General features: G+C 38.7%; 1 protein-coding gene across 1 annotated transcript in view; it reads right to left on the reverse strand.

Moving 5' to 3' along the window:
- RNF138 (ring finger protein 138, E3 ubiquitin protein ligase) overlaps window positions 1-18,587 on the reverse strand; it is a 38,742-nt gene that overhangs the window by 9,140 nt on the left and 11,015 nt on the right. Inside the window, exons 2-3 of the mRNA XM_011943724.1 lie at window positions 10,338-10,503; window positions 8,409-8,524 (exon numbers count right to left, since the gene is read on the reverse strand). Of these exons, the coding sequence (XP_011799114.1) occupies window positions 8,409-8,524; window positions 10,338-10,475 (254 nt within the window). The 5' untranslated portion in view covers window positions 10,476-10,503. The remainder of the gene's footprint in view (window positions 1-8,408; window positions 8,525-10,337; window positions 10,504-18,587) is intronic.

The following is an 18,587-nucleotide window of genomic DNA, read 5'->3' on the forward strand; positions in this document are numbered from 1 at the left end:
CCAGCCTGGGCAACAGAGCAAGACTCCGTCTCAAAAAAAAAAAAAAAAAATAACCCAGGCTGGGCGCAGTGGCTTACACTTGTAATCCCAGCACTTTGGGAGGCCGAGGCAGGCGGATTACAAAGTCAGGAGTTCGAGACCAGCCTAGCCAACATGGTGAAACCCCGTCTCTACTAAAAACAAAAATTAGCCGGGCGTGTAATCCCAGCTACTTGGGAGGCTGAGGCAGAATTGCTTGAAACCAGAAGGTGGAGGTTGTAGTGAGCTGAGATCGTGCCACTGCACTCTAGCCTGGGCAACAAGAGTGAAACTCCATCTGAAAAGAAAGTACATAACCCAAATAGACTATTAAACTACTATTTGCACCTTTCTGGAACTAAAAACCTGCTCTTCAAAATAAAGTCAAATTATGGAGAGTGCATTTATTAAGGGAGTGTTATATGATTTTGTTACCAAAAACAGCATGTGTCACCAATTAAAGAAAAACAACTCATATCTATACATTTAAAATTGGTAGATTTTTCTAACCAGCTTAAAAATCTTCCAAATTAACATAATCAATGGGTTTTGAATGTGCCCTTTAAAAATACTATAACAACTTCTAATTGGTTTACAGAACTATAATATCATTGGGGAAGATGCAAATTTCAGCAACAGTCCTTTTTATATTTAGAAAATAGGTTTAAAATTTTGGGGCTTTGTTTTTTTGAGACGGAGTTTCGCTCTTCTTGCCCGGGCTGGAGTGCAATGGCACAATCGTGGCTCACTGCAACTTCCGTCTCCTGGGTTCAAGTGATTCTCCCGCCTCAGCCTCCCGAGAAGTTGGGATTACCAGCATGCACGACCACACCCAGCTCATTTTGTATTTTTAGTAGAGACAGAGTTTCTCCATGTTGGTCAGGCTAGTCTCGAACTCCCGACCTCAGGTGATCCACCTGCCTTGGCCTCCCAAAGTGCTGGGATTATAAGCGTGAGCCACCACACACAGCCAGGATTGAAAATTTTTATTTTATCCTATGGCATACATTTTCCATTTGATCTACTTTTTTTTTTTTTTGAGACAGTCTTGCTCTCTCCCCCAGGCTGGAGTGCAGTAGTGCAATCTTGGCTCATTGCAAACTCCTCCTCCTGGGTTCAAGTGATTCTCGTGCCTCGGCCTCCCGAGTAGCTGGGTCTACTGGCACATGCCACCATGCCTGGTTAATTTTTGTATTTTTAGTAGAGACAGGGTTTTACCATGTTGGCCCAGCTGGTCCTGACCTCAAGTGATCCACCCACCTCGATCTCCCAAAGTGCAGGGATTATAGGCGTGAGCCACCGCACCCGGCCAGTACTATGCATACCTTTAAATAAACACTGGGGGTACATACTCTATTCTTTTACTGATAGGGTAATGCAATCACAAAACTTCTGATTTAAAGCATTTTAATATCAAAGTTAATACTCTTTTTAAACACGTTCTCCCTTCTGTCTACCATTGTAACTCTCAATTTTTCCATTATTACTATCATTATCATTCTAGTTCTTCCTAGTCATCCTTGTTTCATGCTTGGCCTGTTGTATCCATCATGCCTGCTCATCCTTGTATCATGCCTGCTCATTTAGCTCAGAAGAGGTTCAACAATAGAAAATCAATTACTGACAGTAAATTATTATTTTTTAAAAAATTATATGATTTTATCAGATACAGAAACACCAATAAAATTCAATCTCCATAATAAAACAAAAACAAAGGTTTATTTTCCCATAGTTATGTCTGTTGCTTTTAAATTTAGTGTTCTATATCTCACTTGGTTTACTGCATTCAATAGGATCTCTATCCAATGTTAAATAGTAAGCACAATGCTTTTTAAAAATACAAATGCCTAGACTCCAGATATCAGAATATCTGGAACTCTAGCCAGATGTATATGTTTTTAATTTCATACATGATTCTGATTTGAGTAAAACTATTTAATGGGGAAATCTTAAATTCAGGGTAATACTGACATGGAGCAGATAAACTGTAAAACTAAAAGATCTATGCTAAAAAACTATAGTAAATATTATACTTATTTGTAAAATTATAGGTGTATTCCCACTAAAATCAGGAACAAGAAAAAGGTGCCTGCTATTTAACACTGAATAGAAAACCTACTCAATGCAATAAATCAAGTATTATATAGAACAGGTTTAAAAGGAGCAGACAAAACTGTGGGAAAATATGATTTTCTATATAATAAATGTAAAAGAATCAACAGATAGATTATAAGAACTACCAGATTAGAACTATTACAACTAATAAATCATCAAAGTTGCTGAAAACAAGATTAACATAAAAATCAACTGATACTTCTACTCTCTAGTAATAACTAATTAGATTATCAAACAGGGAAAAAAAGGGCTCATTTTTATAGCAACAAAAACTGTAAGGTTTTACTAGAAAAAGATATAAAACATTTACTTATGTTCTAAATGAACTGTTAATGCATTTTTTTTAAATGAGAAAGAGGCTGGGCGCAGTGGCTCACTCCTGTAATCCCAGCACTTTGGGAGGCTAAGGCAGGCGGATCACCTGAGGCCAGGAGGCCGAGACCAGCTTGGCCAACATGGCGAAACTCTGTCTGTACCAAAAATAAAAAAATTAGCCAGGCGTGGTGGTGCATGCCTGTAGTCCCCATTACTCAGGAGTCTGAGGCAGAAGAATCACTTGAACCCAGAGGCAGAGGGTGTAATGAGCTGAGATAGCACCACTGCACTCCAGCCTGAGAGACAGAGTGAGACTCTGTCTCAAAAAAATAAAAATAATAAATAAAATAAAATGAGAAAGAGGCCAGGCACCACAGTGGCTCATGCCTGTGATCCCAACACTTTGGGAGGCTAAGGCAGGAGGACTGTTTGATCCCCAGAGTTTGAGATCAGTCTGGGCAACACAGTGAGACCCTGCTTCAATAAAATAAATAATAAGAGAGGTCATATTTCTAGAGGAATGAAAAATGGATCACCTCCTACTGCCACCCCCCCCCCGCCAGAAAAAACACTAGAATGCAGAGATGTGTAGAACAGAAGTGGCATTATAAATCAGTAGACAAAGAACCAGCTCCTCAATGAATGGTACCAAAACAAATGGTTTATCACAGGGAAAATTTTTCCTACCTCACATTATACATCTCAAATAAATGTGAAAAGCTCAGCTTTTAAAGTTTAAGAAGAAAATATCTTTTATAACCTTGATGTAGAAAAAATTTCTCAAGCATGATATAAAAAGAAAATTAAAGAATATACATATACATGTAAATACAAGTGCTGTAATCCCAGCACTTTGGGAGTGTAATACATGTAAATACATGTAAATACTTTTCTATGTCAAAAGACACCATACAAAACCAGCCAAAGACTAAACAAAGATATCTGCAATGCATGTAACAAAGGATTTTTTTTTTTTCTTTTTTTGAGACAGAGTCTCGCTCTGTTGTCCAGGCTGGAGTATACTGACACGATCCCAGCTCACTGCAACCTCGGCCTCCCAGGTTCAAACAATTCTCCTGCCTCAGCCTCCTGAGTAGCTGGGATGATGGGATTACAGGTGCGCATCACCACGCCCAGCTAATTTTTGTATTTTTAGTAGAGACAAGGTTTCACCATGTTGGCCAGGCTGGTCTCAAACTTCTGACCTAGTGATCTACCCACCTCGGCCTCCCAAAGTGCTGGGATTACAGGCATGAGCCACTGCGCCAGCATTATCATGATTTTTTGAGAAAGAGTCTTGCCCTATCTCCCAGGCTGGAATGCAGTGGCCAGATCACTGCAACCTCTGCCTCCCGGGTTTAGGCAATTCTCCTGCCTCAGCTTCCTGAGTAGTTGGGACTACAGTTGTGTGTCACCACGCCTGGCTAATTTTTTTATTTTTAGTAGAGACGAGGTTTCACCATGTTGGCCAGGCTGGTCTTGAACTCCTGACCTCAGGTGATCTGCCCACCTCAGCCTCACAAAGCTGGGATTACAGGCGTGAGCCACTGCACCCAGCCATAACAAAAATTATCCAGAATATATGAAGAATACCTATAAACAAGAAAAAGAACATTTTAATACTATGCCAGATTTCTTCATAGTTATTTAGCCACTTAAAATATTAAACAATTATTAGGAAAAATAAGACTGCTGGCAATTTTCCTTTTTTAGTTTTTGTGAAGAGCTGTATTTGAAATAAACTGTATGAGCCTACTGATACCCAGTTATTAATGTTTACAAAGAGTCAAGATTAATAGGAACAGTCTGAAAACAGACCAAATGATTTCCAAGGAAGATAAAATTGAAATGTCTTCTGTATCTTAATGATTACATTCATCTTCCCTCCTCCTCCCCACTTCCTGTGGTTAAAGAAAACAAAAATATATAACCTTACGTTAGAAGCAGAATTTTGTTATAAAATAGGAATAGCCTTAGTAAAATTAGCACTGCTATCTAATTATTATGAGAAACTACCCCACACCAATGCAATAATTTTGCTAAAACATCCTCTAATATTTACTAATTTATAGTAAACAGTACTACTCTGAATGATATGAATGAAAGTGGCATAGATTATTTTACATGGCTCAACTGGAAGTTATAGCTTACAGTTAGATATATGGAAAAAATAATGTCTGTTTTACCGATTCCTGTATATTCAATAACACGTGGAGTGTGTCCAGTACTTCAGAAGGTATAATAAACAGTATGAATTCGTGAAATGATCTATGAATTTATTTTGCAATTTTTTTTTTTCTACTCAGATAATGCCACTTTTAGAATTTCCATAGCCATGCTCTATTCAGCTGTCTTCTTCAGGTTCTGGTATCTATTTTCTCCTCTCTCCTGCTTTCTGCAGACCCAGAGCACACCATTATTCCTTGTGGCTTCCTATACCCTACTTATATAATGTACCTAATATACTATTAAAATAGTCCCTTTACTAAATTCTCCTCAAATTGCATAATTAGAGCCCACTGTTTCCTGCTCAGACCATGAGTATACCATGGATCATATCTTATTTTTCCTACCATTAAAACAAACAAAAAATTTCTGGCTGGGTGCGGTGGTTCATGCCTGTAATCCCAACACTTTGGGAGGCCAAGACAGGTGGATCAATCACCTGAGGTCAGGAGTTCGAGACCAGCCTGGCCAACATGGTGAAACCCCATCTCTACAAAAAATACAAAAATTAATTAGTTGGGAGTGGTCGTGGGCACCTGTAATCCCAGCTACTCAGGAGGCTTAGGCAGGAGAATCACTTGAACCTGGGAGGTGGATGTTGCAGTGAGCTGAGATCGCGTCATTGCACTCCAGCCTGGGCAACAAGAGCAAAACTCTGTCTACAAATAAATAAATTAAATATAAAAATAAAAATAAATATTTCTGGCTGCGCATGGTGGCTCATGCCTGTAATCCCAGCACTTTGAGAGGTCAAGGCAGGTGGATCGCCTGAGGTCAGGAGTTCGAGACCAGCATGGGCAACAAATTGAGAACCCCATCTCAATTTGTTTAACACCAAAACCCCCCCGCCCCCCAAAAAAATCAAAAATTAGATGGACGTGGTGGCATGCGCCTGTGGTCCTAGCTACATGGGAGGCTGAGGCAGAAGGATTGCTTGAGCTCAGGAGGTTGAGGCTACAGTGAGCCATGTTCACACCATTGCATTCCAGCCTGGATGACAGAGCAAGACCCTGTCTAAAAACAAAACACAACAAACAAAATAAATTTAAAAATTAAAAAAAAAAAACAAAACACTTTTCCTTCCTTTGCCAATTTTCTTACTGACTAAAAATCCATATGCAAACTGAATTATTCCATTGCAATCAGAACTCTGCATAGGATATAGAAATAAATAAGACTAAAAAGTTCGTTCTAGGTGAGGAGACAGGCTGAAATAAATAAATAAATACAATAAAGTTTAGATATCTAATAGCATAAAGAACAGTTCTACCAAGAAGAAGAAATTCTAGAGTTCAGGAAGAATTTTACTGAGTAGCTAATACGTGGTCTAAGTCTTCAAGGAGAAGAAAAAAGTCGACCAGCTGGCAAAATGCAGGTTGGGATATTACTGGTAAAAGCGTGGAGGTGAGGGAGTGATAATGATGATGACGAGGAAGAAATAACATTTTTCAAGCAAAGTACCATTCAAGTTTCTTTACCTGTATTAACTCATTTATTAACTTCAACCCAATGAGGTCCTAATATCATCATCGCCTCTCGTACCTTTCCCTAAACAGATGAGACAACTGTGGCAGTTTCTTGCCAATGTAATACAATTAGTAAGTGACATCTGAAATTTGAACCCAGCACTCTAGGTCCAAGCCTACATTTTTAACCACAGTCATATTGTTTTTCAAGAATGGCAAAGATATGGAACAAATAGTTCAACATGGCTAAGGCATGTGATGCAATGATGGATAACCAAGAAAGAGGCTATAAAAAGAGAGGAAAGGGCCAGATCAGAAAGGCTTTGGAATAAGGAATTTTGTCGTGTGTGTGTGTGTGTGTGTGTGTGTGTGTGTGTTTTAGACGGAGTCTCACTCTGTCGCCCAGGCTAGAGTGCAGTGGTGTGCTCTCAGCTCACTGCAACCTCCGTTTCCTAGGTTCAAGTGATTCTCCTGTCTAAGCCTCCCAAATAGCTGGGAATATAGTCACGTGCCACCACGCCCGGCTAATTTTTGTATTTTTAGTAGAGACAAGGTTTCACCATATTGTTCAGGCTGGTCTTAAACACCTGACCTCAAGTGATCTGCCCACTGTGGCCTCCCAAAGTGCTGGGATTACAGGTGTTAGCCACCGTGCCCAGCCGGAATTTTGTCTTTAATACTTCATTAATATTACTTTGGCGATAGAATGCAACACAGATTAGAGGATAACTACCAACTAAAAGGCTATTATCATAGTTTGAGTGAGAGATGATGAAGGCCTGAGCTAGGGAAGTGACAAGATAAAATAAAAGTATAGATGAGGAATATTGCTATTAGGAATCAAGTGTCTATGACCAAGTGGATCTAAGAAGTAAGGGGGAAGAAGGCCTGTCCCCTGACAAGAAAATTTGGTCATTAAAAGCAGTGATTACAGTCATGTACACTAAGAACTTTACTGAAAGCTGGGGATATGCTCAACAAGACAAACACCATCCTCTCACTTAAGAACAATCTATTGGGTAAAAAAGCAGATGGGAAATCACAATAAAGTAGAAGTACAACAATAAGAAAAACATAGAAATGAAGAAACCCAGAAGGACTAAAAAAAACTACAAGAGCAACAAATTTCAACCAAATTTCCTTGACACTAACAAATCAAGTAAAATGAGAACCTTAAAAGTTTTTTCAGACTAGGCAATCAGAAAATTACTACAGATCTTTACCAGACAATCACTAAAGATCTTTACCAGAAATTTCAACTCAGTAGAGAAGACGCCCAATGTAGTATGATCAACATGAAGTGCTCACGGGCGGTTAAGTTACTAAAAATTAGCAATATGTAAAATGAAAAGCCACTAAAATAAAATCTTAGAGACTGCTTAACATACTGCCTCCTGGGAACTTTTCTATAATGGTGGCAATATTGTCTTTCCTTACACAGTTATGTGTGTGCTTACTACTGAAGTTTTCAAAATTAACAATGCACTGTTATAGGGATACATGCATGGGTGATGATACATAAAGAAAATCAAAGGAATGAACAATCCAAATAAGAGGATAGTGGTTGCATCTAGGAGTATACGGTTCAAATGGGCAGGAGCTCACATAGAGATTCTAAAGTTCTGACAAATGTCCTATTTCTTGACCTGGGTTAATAGGTAACTGGATGTTTATCATTTTTTTTTTTAAACCACAAGTGCATTTTGGCCATTTTTCTGTGTAAAATACATTTCATAAAAATGTTTAATGTACATAAATCTGAAATAAGATACAAATCAATCCAAATCTAGTTGTTTAAAAGAAATGAGACTCAAATAGAACTGCATTGCACCTGGTTTCACTTTTACATGACATTTTAGAGTAAAAATTTCAAACTCTAAGTCTATCCCTTAGATAGGAAAGAAAAAATAGGTTGTAGTTTGCAAATACATTACTGAAAAGATTTCTCTATAGTTTTTCAAATCATTTCAGTTGCAAAATCAGTAAGAGAAAAATCTCCAACTTATTTTTTACTCAAAAATGAAAATTCTTAGAATGATTTTAAATAACATAAGCTTAAGTTCATGAAGTTCATCTCCCAGATGAGATCTTACGTGTGCCAAACAGATTTTGAAGGCAAATGCTGTAGTTCTGATACTTGGCAATTCACTTTAAAAACACATGTGTACATACACACACACATCCCCCCAAATACCTTATCATATAGTTCCCAAAACAATTTCCATTTCAATTATGAAAATTCTGTATTTAGGAATAAGTATTGCTTACCTGTTCCCTACTGAATCTTGAGAGATCTGAAAGTTTGGAATGATAGAAGAAACACCATATTCATCCTGATACTTCTTACAAGATTTGTAATGATGTCTCATGCGATAGAATTTAATCTGTAAATTATTAAAATGTGACTTTTAATTTAAAATAGAACTCATAAGATTTGAGATAGTGTCAAAAAGAGGAAAAAAAAAACTAAATACTCCTTTTAAACAAGAGTTGTATTTTTTTAAAGTAAATGATTTCATCCTTAAGTACGAGTTAAAAATAGATAATACATTTCTGTTCATTAAATGAAGAGATGGAGAAGAGTCCATCTGTCCATAAATTCACTGCAAAAAATAGCAAATAACTTCACACTTGAAAAGACACTACTAGTAGTAGACAAAAAAATTAAAAGCACTAAGAGGATGCCAGATGCTATTGGGCATGTCTTATTATTTAACTTCTGCAGCCTGGCAGTTAGAAAGCAGTTTAAAAAAATTAAGTTCCTAGCTGGGTGCAGTGGCTCACACTTGTAATCCCAGCCCTTTGGGAGGCTGGGGCGGTGGACTGCTTGAGTTCAGGGGTTCAAGACCAGCCTGAGCAACATGGCAAAACCCCGTTTATACAAAAAATACAAAAATCAGCCAGGTGTAATCTCAGCCACCCGAGGGACTGAGGCAGGAGGATTGCTTAAAGCCTGGGAAGTCAAAGCTGCAGTGAGCCAAGGCTGTGCCACTGTGACAAAGTGAGACCTTGTCTCCAAAAAAAGAAAAAAAAAATTAAGTTCCCAGGAATACTTGGAACATTTTTCAGTTTCTCACTGAGAGGAATAGCCAGAATCTCTCAAGTGTGTTTTCCAGCTTCAATTCATTGCCCTGTCAAACACTTCCTTCAAAAAGATGGAAAAGCAGATCTGACTTGTGTGAATGCATGAAATAGCAACCAGTTTTGCTCTGAATTCATTAGCTATTAGAAAAAATGTCGGTGATAAATCTATAGACACATGGATATACTCAAAGCCTAACCACCCCTCACTATTTTATTCCTTCTCCAAATGATAGAACAGTAAAATCCAGATTAGAGAATTAATGCTGGTTATTTGTTAACACTTGATTTTCCTACATGTTCCTTAAAATTAACCAAATATTTTCTGATTTCTTTTTTTTTTTCTGACAGTTTTGTTCTTGTTGCCCAGTGTGGAGTGCAATGGCACAATCTCAGCTCACCACAACCTCCACCTCCTGGGTTCAAACAATTCTGCCTCAGCCTCCCAAGTAGCTGGGATTGTAAGCATGCACCACCACACCAGCTGATTTTTGTATTTTTAGTAGAGATGAGGTTTCACCATGTTGGTCAGGATGGTCTCGAACTCCTGACCTCAGGTCATCTACCCACCTTGGCCTCCCAAAGTGCTGGGATTATAGGCATAAGCCACCATGCCCGGAGCTTGTGATTTCTTAAATACATAAATACATAAGTAAAGTGAGCAGCTAGAGAGTTCCTTAACTACATAAATTATCCATGTGCCCAAACTAGTAACATGTCTATGTGCAAAGCTGCAATAATGATGCTACCATGAGAAAAACTTAAGGGTTGAATTTGTACCAGAATGGGGTTTAAATGAGCTAAATGCCAGCTTGCTAATTTAGTTACTTTAAGTAAGTAATCAGTGAGAAACTACTTTTAGAAAAATGCCATGCTAAATATTATGAAATTCAGTGATTTTTTTTCAGTCTCATTTCTCAGTAAGTTTATAATCTAGTAAGATCTATGACCACAGCTTTTTTTGGCCTTTTCTATCCTTTTCTATCCAATTCCCAGTCTAAATACCTTTCATCTTTTCAAAAAAAAACAAAAAAAGCAGCAACCAAGAAAATTCAAACAAGAATTTCAGAGTAGAAACTTGGCTTCCAAAGAAGAGATATGTCACATTTACTCTACCTGTTTTGCACAGCATCTGCAGCTACCAGAAAACTTCCGCATTATATTTTCAAGGTCTAAGGCCCGTTCAGGACATGCTCTCTCTCTTCTAGTCACATTTCCACGACACAGGGGACAATGTGCTCCACTTTCCCTCATTGCAGTCAGGAAACATTTTCTACAGAAGCTAAACCAAACATTGTGACACATTAATTACAGAAAAAAATTACTCTTTTCATCTCTATAAATACAAACAAGTGATTATAAATATGTATTCAAATTAAATAAGTTAGGCTACTCATATGCACATAAATCTCAGAAGTTTAAGAAATGTATATGTAGTTATCATAGAGTAAGACTGATAACTGGACTAGATGGGAAGATTTTAAAAATGACACTCAAGTCTGCTTTACAACTTCCTAACACAGTATATGATGAATAAATATTAATGCTACATATTAATAATATTACTAGAGGAAACATGGTACAAAGGAAGAACTGGATCCTGGCTCTGCCATTTAGTAGCTGTGTAACCTTAGGCCAACAAATTAACCCACACTGGATCTCCATTTTCCCCCTTACAAAATAAAAGGATGAATGACATAAGCTTTTGTCTCAAACTGATGTATTTGTGACATGTTGTTCCACAAGACATAAACAGGTCTACTACAAAAGAGCACACAAATGATTTGGGAAGTTCTAGAATAAAGTTAATAGGTTTTACCCAAAGTTAGGTGTTACCCAAAGTTATCTGCGTGTTAATAGGTGTTACTCACAGTTATCTGGTCAGGAAATAGGAAAATTTCCCAAACTGTGCAATGGAATGTAATTTGAGAAATATTTAAGAATACTTCCGGCTTTAAACATTTATAACCAACTTTCTAATTAAAATCAAACTAAAATCTTTTTATCTTCTCTAGCCCTACCAAATACCTTATTTGATCATTTTGCTTTTAAGAGAACCAGTTAAATTACAGACATATATATCTGGGATTTAGAATATATATACATTTAATCCAATCTCCTATAAATATTTATGAATATCTCATAACAAAAGTTGAAGGGAAATGGTGCAGTAACAGATCACATAACCTGAGTTTCTTAACGATGTAGCACTTTTTTTTTTTTTGAGACAGAGTCTCGCTCTGTTGCCCAGGCTGGAGTACAGTGGCCAGATCTCAGGTCACTGCAAGCTCCGCCTCCCGGGTTTACGCCATTCTCCTGCCTCAGCCTCCCGAGTAGCTGGGACTACAGGCGCCCACCACCTCGCCCGGCTAGTTTTTTTTGTATTTTTTAGTAGAGCCGGGGTTTCACCGGGTTAGCCAGGATGGTCTCGATCTCCTGACCTCGTGATCCGCCCGTCTCGGCCTCCCAAAGTGCTGGGATTACAGGCTTGAGCCACCGCGTCTGGCCAATGTAGCACTGTTAAACAAGTCAGTTTTCCCCTATAAAATCAGTTTCCTCAGTCATGAAATATTAAAAGTATCTACAATTGACTGGGCTGTTCAGAGGATTAAAAGAGATAACACAGTATTTGTGATAGTCAGGAAAGTGCTCAACAAATGGTAGCTAACATCATTAAAACAGCACTAGAAGTTATTACTGATTAATACTACAAACCAAAACATTAGGCAGGGTGCAGTGGCTCACGCCTATAATCCCAGTGCTTTGGGAGGTCAAGGCTGGAGGATGGCTTGAGGCAAGGAGCTGAAGACTAGACTGGGCAACATAGCAAGACACTGTCTCTACAAAAATTAAAAATAAAAAAAATTAGCTGGGTATGATAGCATGCACATCCAGTCCCAGCTACTCAGGAGGCTGAGGTGAAGGATTACTTGAGCACAGGAGGTTGAAGCTGTAGTGAGCTATGAAAGTGCCACTGCATTCCAGCCTAGGTGACAGAGCGATACTGTCTCTCAAAACACAATAACAATTAAAAATATTTACCATAGCCAGAAACCAAAATAACGCAAAGTAAACAAGATGCCAGTTTTCACTTGTCAAACTAAAAACTAATTTTATTTATTTATTTTTATTTTTTTGAGACAGAGCTTCACTCTGTCGCCCAGGCTGGAGTGCACTGATGCGATCTTGGTTCACCGCAACCTCCGCCTCCAGGGCTCAAGTAATTTTCCTACCTCAGCTCCCCAGTAGGTGGGACTAAAGGCACACACCACTGCGATGGCTAATTTTTATACTTTTTGTAGAGATGGGATTTCGCCAGTTGCCCAAGTTAGTCTTGAACTCCTGAGTTCAAGTGATCCAGCCATCTTGGCCTCCCAAAGTGTTGGGATTACAGGCGTGAGCCATGGTGCCCAGCAAAACTAGTTTTAAAAATAGTAAAAGTAACCAAATCTGGGCACAGCAGCATGTACCTGTAGTCTTAGCCACTTGGGAGGCTGAGGTAGGAGGGTCTCTTGAGCCAATGGGTTCAAGGCCCACCTGGGTAACACAGCATGACCCTGTCTCTAAAAAAATAGTAATAATAAAAAAATGGCCAGGCACAGTGGCTCACACCTGTAATCCTGCACTTTGAGAGGCTAGCGGGGCAAATGGCTTAATCTCACAAGACCAGCCTGAGCAACATGGCGAAACCCCATCTCTACTAGCCTGGCATGGTGGCGCATGCCTGTAGTCCCAGCTACTCAAGAGGCTGAGGTAAGAGGATCACTTGAGCCTGGGAGGCAGAGGTTGCAGTGAGCCAAGATTGTGCTACTGCACTTCAGCCTTCAGCCTGAGCGACAGAGTGAGTGAGACCTTGTTTCAAAAAAAAAGAAAAAGACAAAAATGAAAAAGGTAGGAAATACCAAGTGTTAGGGAGGATATGAACCAACCTAAACTCACATTGGATGCTATGGGAGTATAAATTTATACAACCATTTGGAAAACTGGGTGGCAATATCCATTAGAGCCCATAAATTCCACTCTGAAGTATATATCCATCAAACCTATATACATAAAACCATGGGCAGTGGCTTATGCCTATAATCCCAGCACTTTGGGAGGCCAAGGCGGGAGGATTACTTGAGGCCAGGAGTTTGAGGCCAGACTGGACAACATAGTGAGACTCTGCTCCTATAAAAAAATTAAAAATAAAAATAAAAAATTAGCTGGGCACGGTGGTGCATGCCTGTAGTCCTACCTACTTGAGAGACTAAGAAAGGAGGATTGCTTGAGCCCAGGGGGTCAAGGCTGCAGTGAGCTATGATCACTCCATTTACACTCCTGCCTGAGCAAAAGTGAGACCCTGCATTTATTTGGAAACAAAACAAAAATTACATATATAATCAGAAAAAATTTGCTAGAAGGTTCTTAGCCACACTATTTATAATAGCCCCAAACTGAAAACTATACATAGGTCTGCCAACAGAAGAATGCATAACTAATTATGGTATATTCACAAAATGAAAACTACGATTTATTGTGAATGAAAATGTTACAGCTATAAGCAACAACATGAACATAATGATATAATGTTGAGCTAAACAAGCCAGATATAAAAGAGTACAAACTGCATGATTCTGTTTTTACAATCTACAAAAAGCAGTTCAACTATTTAAAGGTCAGGATAATGGTATCCTGAAGGAGGCGGGATATGTTCCCTTGGTGAAGGGAACATTAGGGGAGTTTCTGGGATGCTAATGTTCTGTTGCTTGACATAGGTGCTGAATGGTTGCTTGATATGTGTGTACTCAATTTGGGAAAATTCACTGAGATGGACATTTGTGATAGGGACACGTTTCTGTATGCATTTTACACTTAAATAAAAAATATTTGGCCAGGCATGGTGGCTAATACCTGTAATCCCAGCACTTTGGGGAGCCGAGGTAGGTGGATCACCTGAAGTCAGGAGTTCAAGACCAGCTTGGCCAACATGGCAAAACTCTATCTACACTAAAAATACAAAAATCAGCCAGGTGTGGTGGAGGGTGCCTGTAATCCCAGCTACTCAGGAGGCTGAGGCAGGAGAATCACTTGTACCTTGGAGGCTGCAGTGAACCGAGATCACGCTACTGTACTCCACTCTGGGCAACAGAGCGGGACTCTGTCTCAAAAAAAAAGAAAAGGAATACCCCTTACACAAGGGGAGTTATATTAAAACTGTTATAAAAATAACTAAATAAGACTGGGAGCAGTGGCTCACGCCTGTAATCCCAGCACTTTGGGAGGCTGAGGCAGGTGGATCACAAGGTCAGGAGTTCAAGACTAGCCTGGCCAACATGGTGAAACCCCCGTCTTGACTAATGATACAAAAAATTAGCCAGGCGTGGTGGCGCGTGCCTGTAAGCCAGCTGCTTGGGAGGCTGAGGCAGGAGAATCATTTTAATCTGGGAGGCAGAGGTTGCAGTAAGCTGAGATCACACCATTGCACTCCAGCCTGGGTGACAGGGTGAGACTCTGTCTCAAAAACAAAACAAAACAAAAAACAAACAAAAAACTAAATTAAGATTATCTTCTAACTGGCCTTAAAAAAAAACAACTGCTAAAATTTAAAAAAGAATGAATTACTAGAAAAAAAGGAAAGTGGGCCAGGTGCAGTGGATCACACCTGTAATCCCAGCACTTTGGGAGGCTGAGGAGGGCGGACTGCCTGAGCTCAGGAATTTGAGAGCAGCCTGGCCAACATGGTGAAACCCCGTCTCTACTAAAATACAAAAATACAAAAAAAATTAGCCAGGCATGGCGGCGTGCACCTGTAGTCCCAACTACTCGGGAGACTGAGGCAGGACAATTGCTTAAACCCAGGAGGCAGAGGTTGCAGTGAGCCGAGATCACTCCACTGCACTCCAGCCTGGGTGACAGAGCAAGACTCCATCTCCCAAAAAAAAAAAAAAAAAAAAAAAAAGAAAAAAAGGAAAGTGAATTTAGCCAGAGACAGTTAACACATAAGAGCCCTAATCCAGTGGCCCAACAGCCACAGGAGACAGACAGAGAAAATTATGTTTAAAGAAACAAAAGGAGAAAGTGAGAGTGTGAGGGGAATTTCCAGAGCTAAAAAATATGTCAGCAGAATAGAGACAAGTGAATGACCTGTACAATAAATTTAAGAGTCACAACCAGATAGATTACCGGAAAAAATTTCAAATAATAATTTTTCAGCCAAGCACGGTGGCTCATGCCTGTAATCACAGCACCTTGGGAGGCCGAGGTGGGTGGATCACGAGGTCAGCAGATCGAGACCATCCTGGCTAACACGGTGAAACCCCGTCTCTACTAAAAATACAAAAAATTAGCCGGGCATGGTGGAGGGTGCCTGTAGTCCCAGCTACTCAGGAGGCTGAGGCAGGAGAATGGCATGAACCCAGGAGGTGGAGCTTGCAGTGAGCCAAGATTGCACCAGTGCACTCCAGCCTGGGTGATACAGTGAGACTCCGTCTCAAAAAAATAAATAAATAAATAAAAATTTAAAAATAATTTTTCAACTTCTAATATCTTCCACAGAGGAAGTAAAATTAGATCACCTACTAAGGAAAGAGAATCAGATTAGCATCAAACTCATGAGCAATAACAAATGACAAAACAACAGAATGATGTGTTCAAAGTTCTGAGGAGAAATGATTTATAACCTAGAACTGCATCTTCTGGGTACTAAATCATTTAATATCACAAGGCATTTCTGATATAATGTAACATATGAAACACTGAAAAACTTTGCATTCTGCATACCTGCACACTGAAACTTACAGGGCTTATGGAAAAAAATGGTTGGAATAGACCACTCGTGCAACCTTGTCTCAAGACTACTAACAAAACCCAAACAATCCAAATAAAAATACAAACGATTCTGAAAAGGTATGTAAAGTTCCTAATAAACATTTCACCCTAAATTTGTTTTAAAAGAAGAGAGGGATAAGTGGTTAAAGCTGGTAAATTATGGAAATAAATTTAAAATGCACAAGGGAAAGGAGATACATGCAATATTCCAATAGAGAACTCATAGCCAAAGTGAACTAAGAAGATGAAGGTTGGGCACCTTGTGTTACAGTGCTTAATTCTGTGGTTGGTTATCTTCAGCTATGTTTTTAGTATGCTTTCCTTCAGCTGCCATTTGTTGATGGACCAAAACAATTTTCAGGGGAAAAAAAGTCACATATAAATCTATCCATTCTGATATAATCTGTTGTAGCAAGTAGAACAGACTACATTACTGTTTAGTCCATCATTTGTCTTTAACCTTGCTTGTGGTCTTCTGATATGGACATTTTTTAACTTTCAGTCATGACCTTTTCCTAAAATTATGGTTTATGTTTTTGCAGTCTTAAGAATTCTCCACTTCAAGATCAGAGATATTCCCCCACATTTCCTTCTAAAGTTTAAGCTTTGCTCATTAAAGTTTTCAATCCATCTAGAAATATTATTATGTATAGCACACAGCAGAGATTCTACATATAAAGCTATTGCCCAAATACTATCTTACTGATCAAAGCCACCTTTTCCTCATTCATTTGCAATGTCACGTCTATCAAAGATAAAAAGTTCCAAAATATATGTGGAACTATTTCTGGACTCTATAGTATATTCTAGTCATTTATCTACCGCTGAATGAACACAATATGATTTGGCCAGGTGCAGTGGCTCATGCCTGTAATCCCAGCACTTTGGGAGGCTGAGGTGGGCGGATCAATTGAGGTCAGGAGTTCAAGACCAACCTGGCCAACATGGTGAAACCTGTCTCTACTAAAAATACAAAAATTAGCCAGGTATGGTGGCAGGTACCTGTAATCCCAGTTACTCAGGAGGCTGAGGCAGGAGAATCACTTGAACCCAGGAGGCGGAAGTTGCAGTGAGCCAAGATGGCGCCACTGCACTCCAGCCTGGGGTACAGAGGGAGACTCCGCCTCAAAAAAAAAAATAAAAGCATATGATTTTTAAATTTTCATCTTGTATGTTTGTATTTTTAATTTAATAACATTTTGACAGGAAAATCAAAGAAGCCAACCATACTATTTTAATTATTATTGTTTCCTAATATCTCATTATATCTGATAGGGTTGTGCTATCTCTATGTTCTTTTTCAAATATTTTCTTAGTTATTCATAGTCATTAACTCTTCATTAGAATTTTTTAATCCATTTTTCAAGTTCTACCAAAACATCATGTTGGGACTTCACCAGAACTGTATATTTAGAACTATGTGGAGAAAATTGATACCTTAGATTTATTAAATCTTTCTAACCATAAATGTCATGTTCTCTTATGCTTTTCAATAAAGTTTTGTAATTTTCTTCAAGAAGCTGTGTATATTTTTATTGTTTAGTCCAAAGAACGTTATAATTTTGTTGCTATTGTAAGTGAGGTTTTTCTTTTATTAAATGTTTTATCTGATTGATTACTGCTGGCATAAAGATATGTTGTTGATTTTTGTCTGTTCTTGCATCAAACCTCTCTGTACTCTTATTGTTTCTCTTGTTTTTAATCAACAAATTATGACATTTTATCTCTTCCTTTTCCAGCTCTGTGTATCTTATTTCTTCTTTTCTCATTGAATTGTCTGAAACACAATGTTAAATGTCAGGGGTGATGCGGACATCTTTGACTACTTCCTAACTAGAAAAGCACCTAAAGTTTACAACTAGGTATATTTGCTATAGATTGTAGGGAAGCCACCCTTAAGGTAGATTTTTTTGTTTGTTTGTTTTTTAAGTTTTAGGCCAGGCCCCGTGGCTCATGCATGTAATCTCAACACTTTGGGAGGCCGAGGTAGGGGGATCACTTGACCTCAGGAGTTCAAGACCAGCCTGGCCAACATGATGAAACCCCATCTCTACTAAAAATACAAAAATTAGCCAGAATCGCTTGAACTCAGGAGGCAGAGATTGCAGTGAGCCAAGATTAGGCCACTGCACTCTGACATGGGTGACAGAACTAGACTCTGTCTCCAAAAAAAAAAAAAAAAGAAAAAGTTTTTGAGCCTATTCCTAATTTGCTATAGTTTTCAAAAGCTCAGCATGTATTCTGGTCTAAAAAAAAATTGTAACGATAAAAAGGGATTTTAAAAAATGTTATTTAGTGGAAAATTGCTGTTTATTGATTGTGTTCCTTGAAGGACAAACCATTTTTTTTCTTGGTGCCTTGAATATCAGGTACACAAAAATGTTTAATCAAATGCTGAATGAGACCAGACACAGTGGCTCACACCTGTAATCTCAGCACTTTGGGAGGCTGAGGCAGGAGGATCACTTGAGCCTAGGGGTTCAAGACCATCCTGGGCAACATAGTGAGATTTCCCCATCTCTACAAAAATTTTTTAAAATTAGTGAAGTGTGGTGG

The sequence above is a fragment of the Colobus angolensis genome, unplaced genomic scaffold, assembly GCF_000951035.1.
Source record: "Colobus angolensis palliatus isolate OR3802 unplaced genomic scaffold, Cang.pa_1.0 Scaffold220, whole genome shotgun sequence".
Classification (NCBI taxonomy): domain Eukaryota; kingdom Metazoa; phylum Chordata; class Mammalia; order Primates; family Cercopithecidae; genus Colobus; species Colobus angolensis.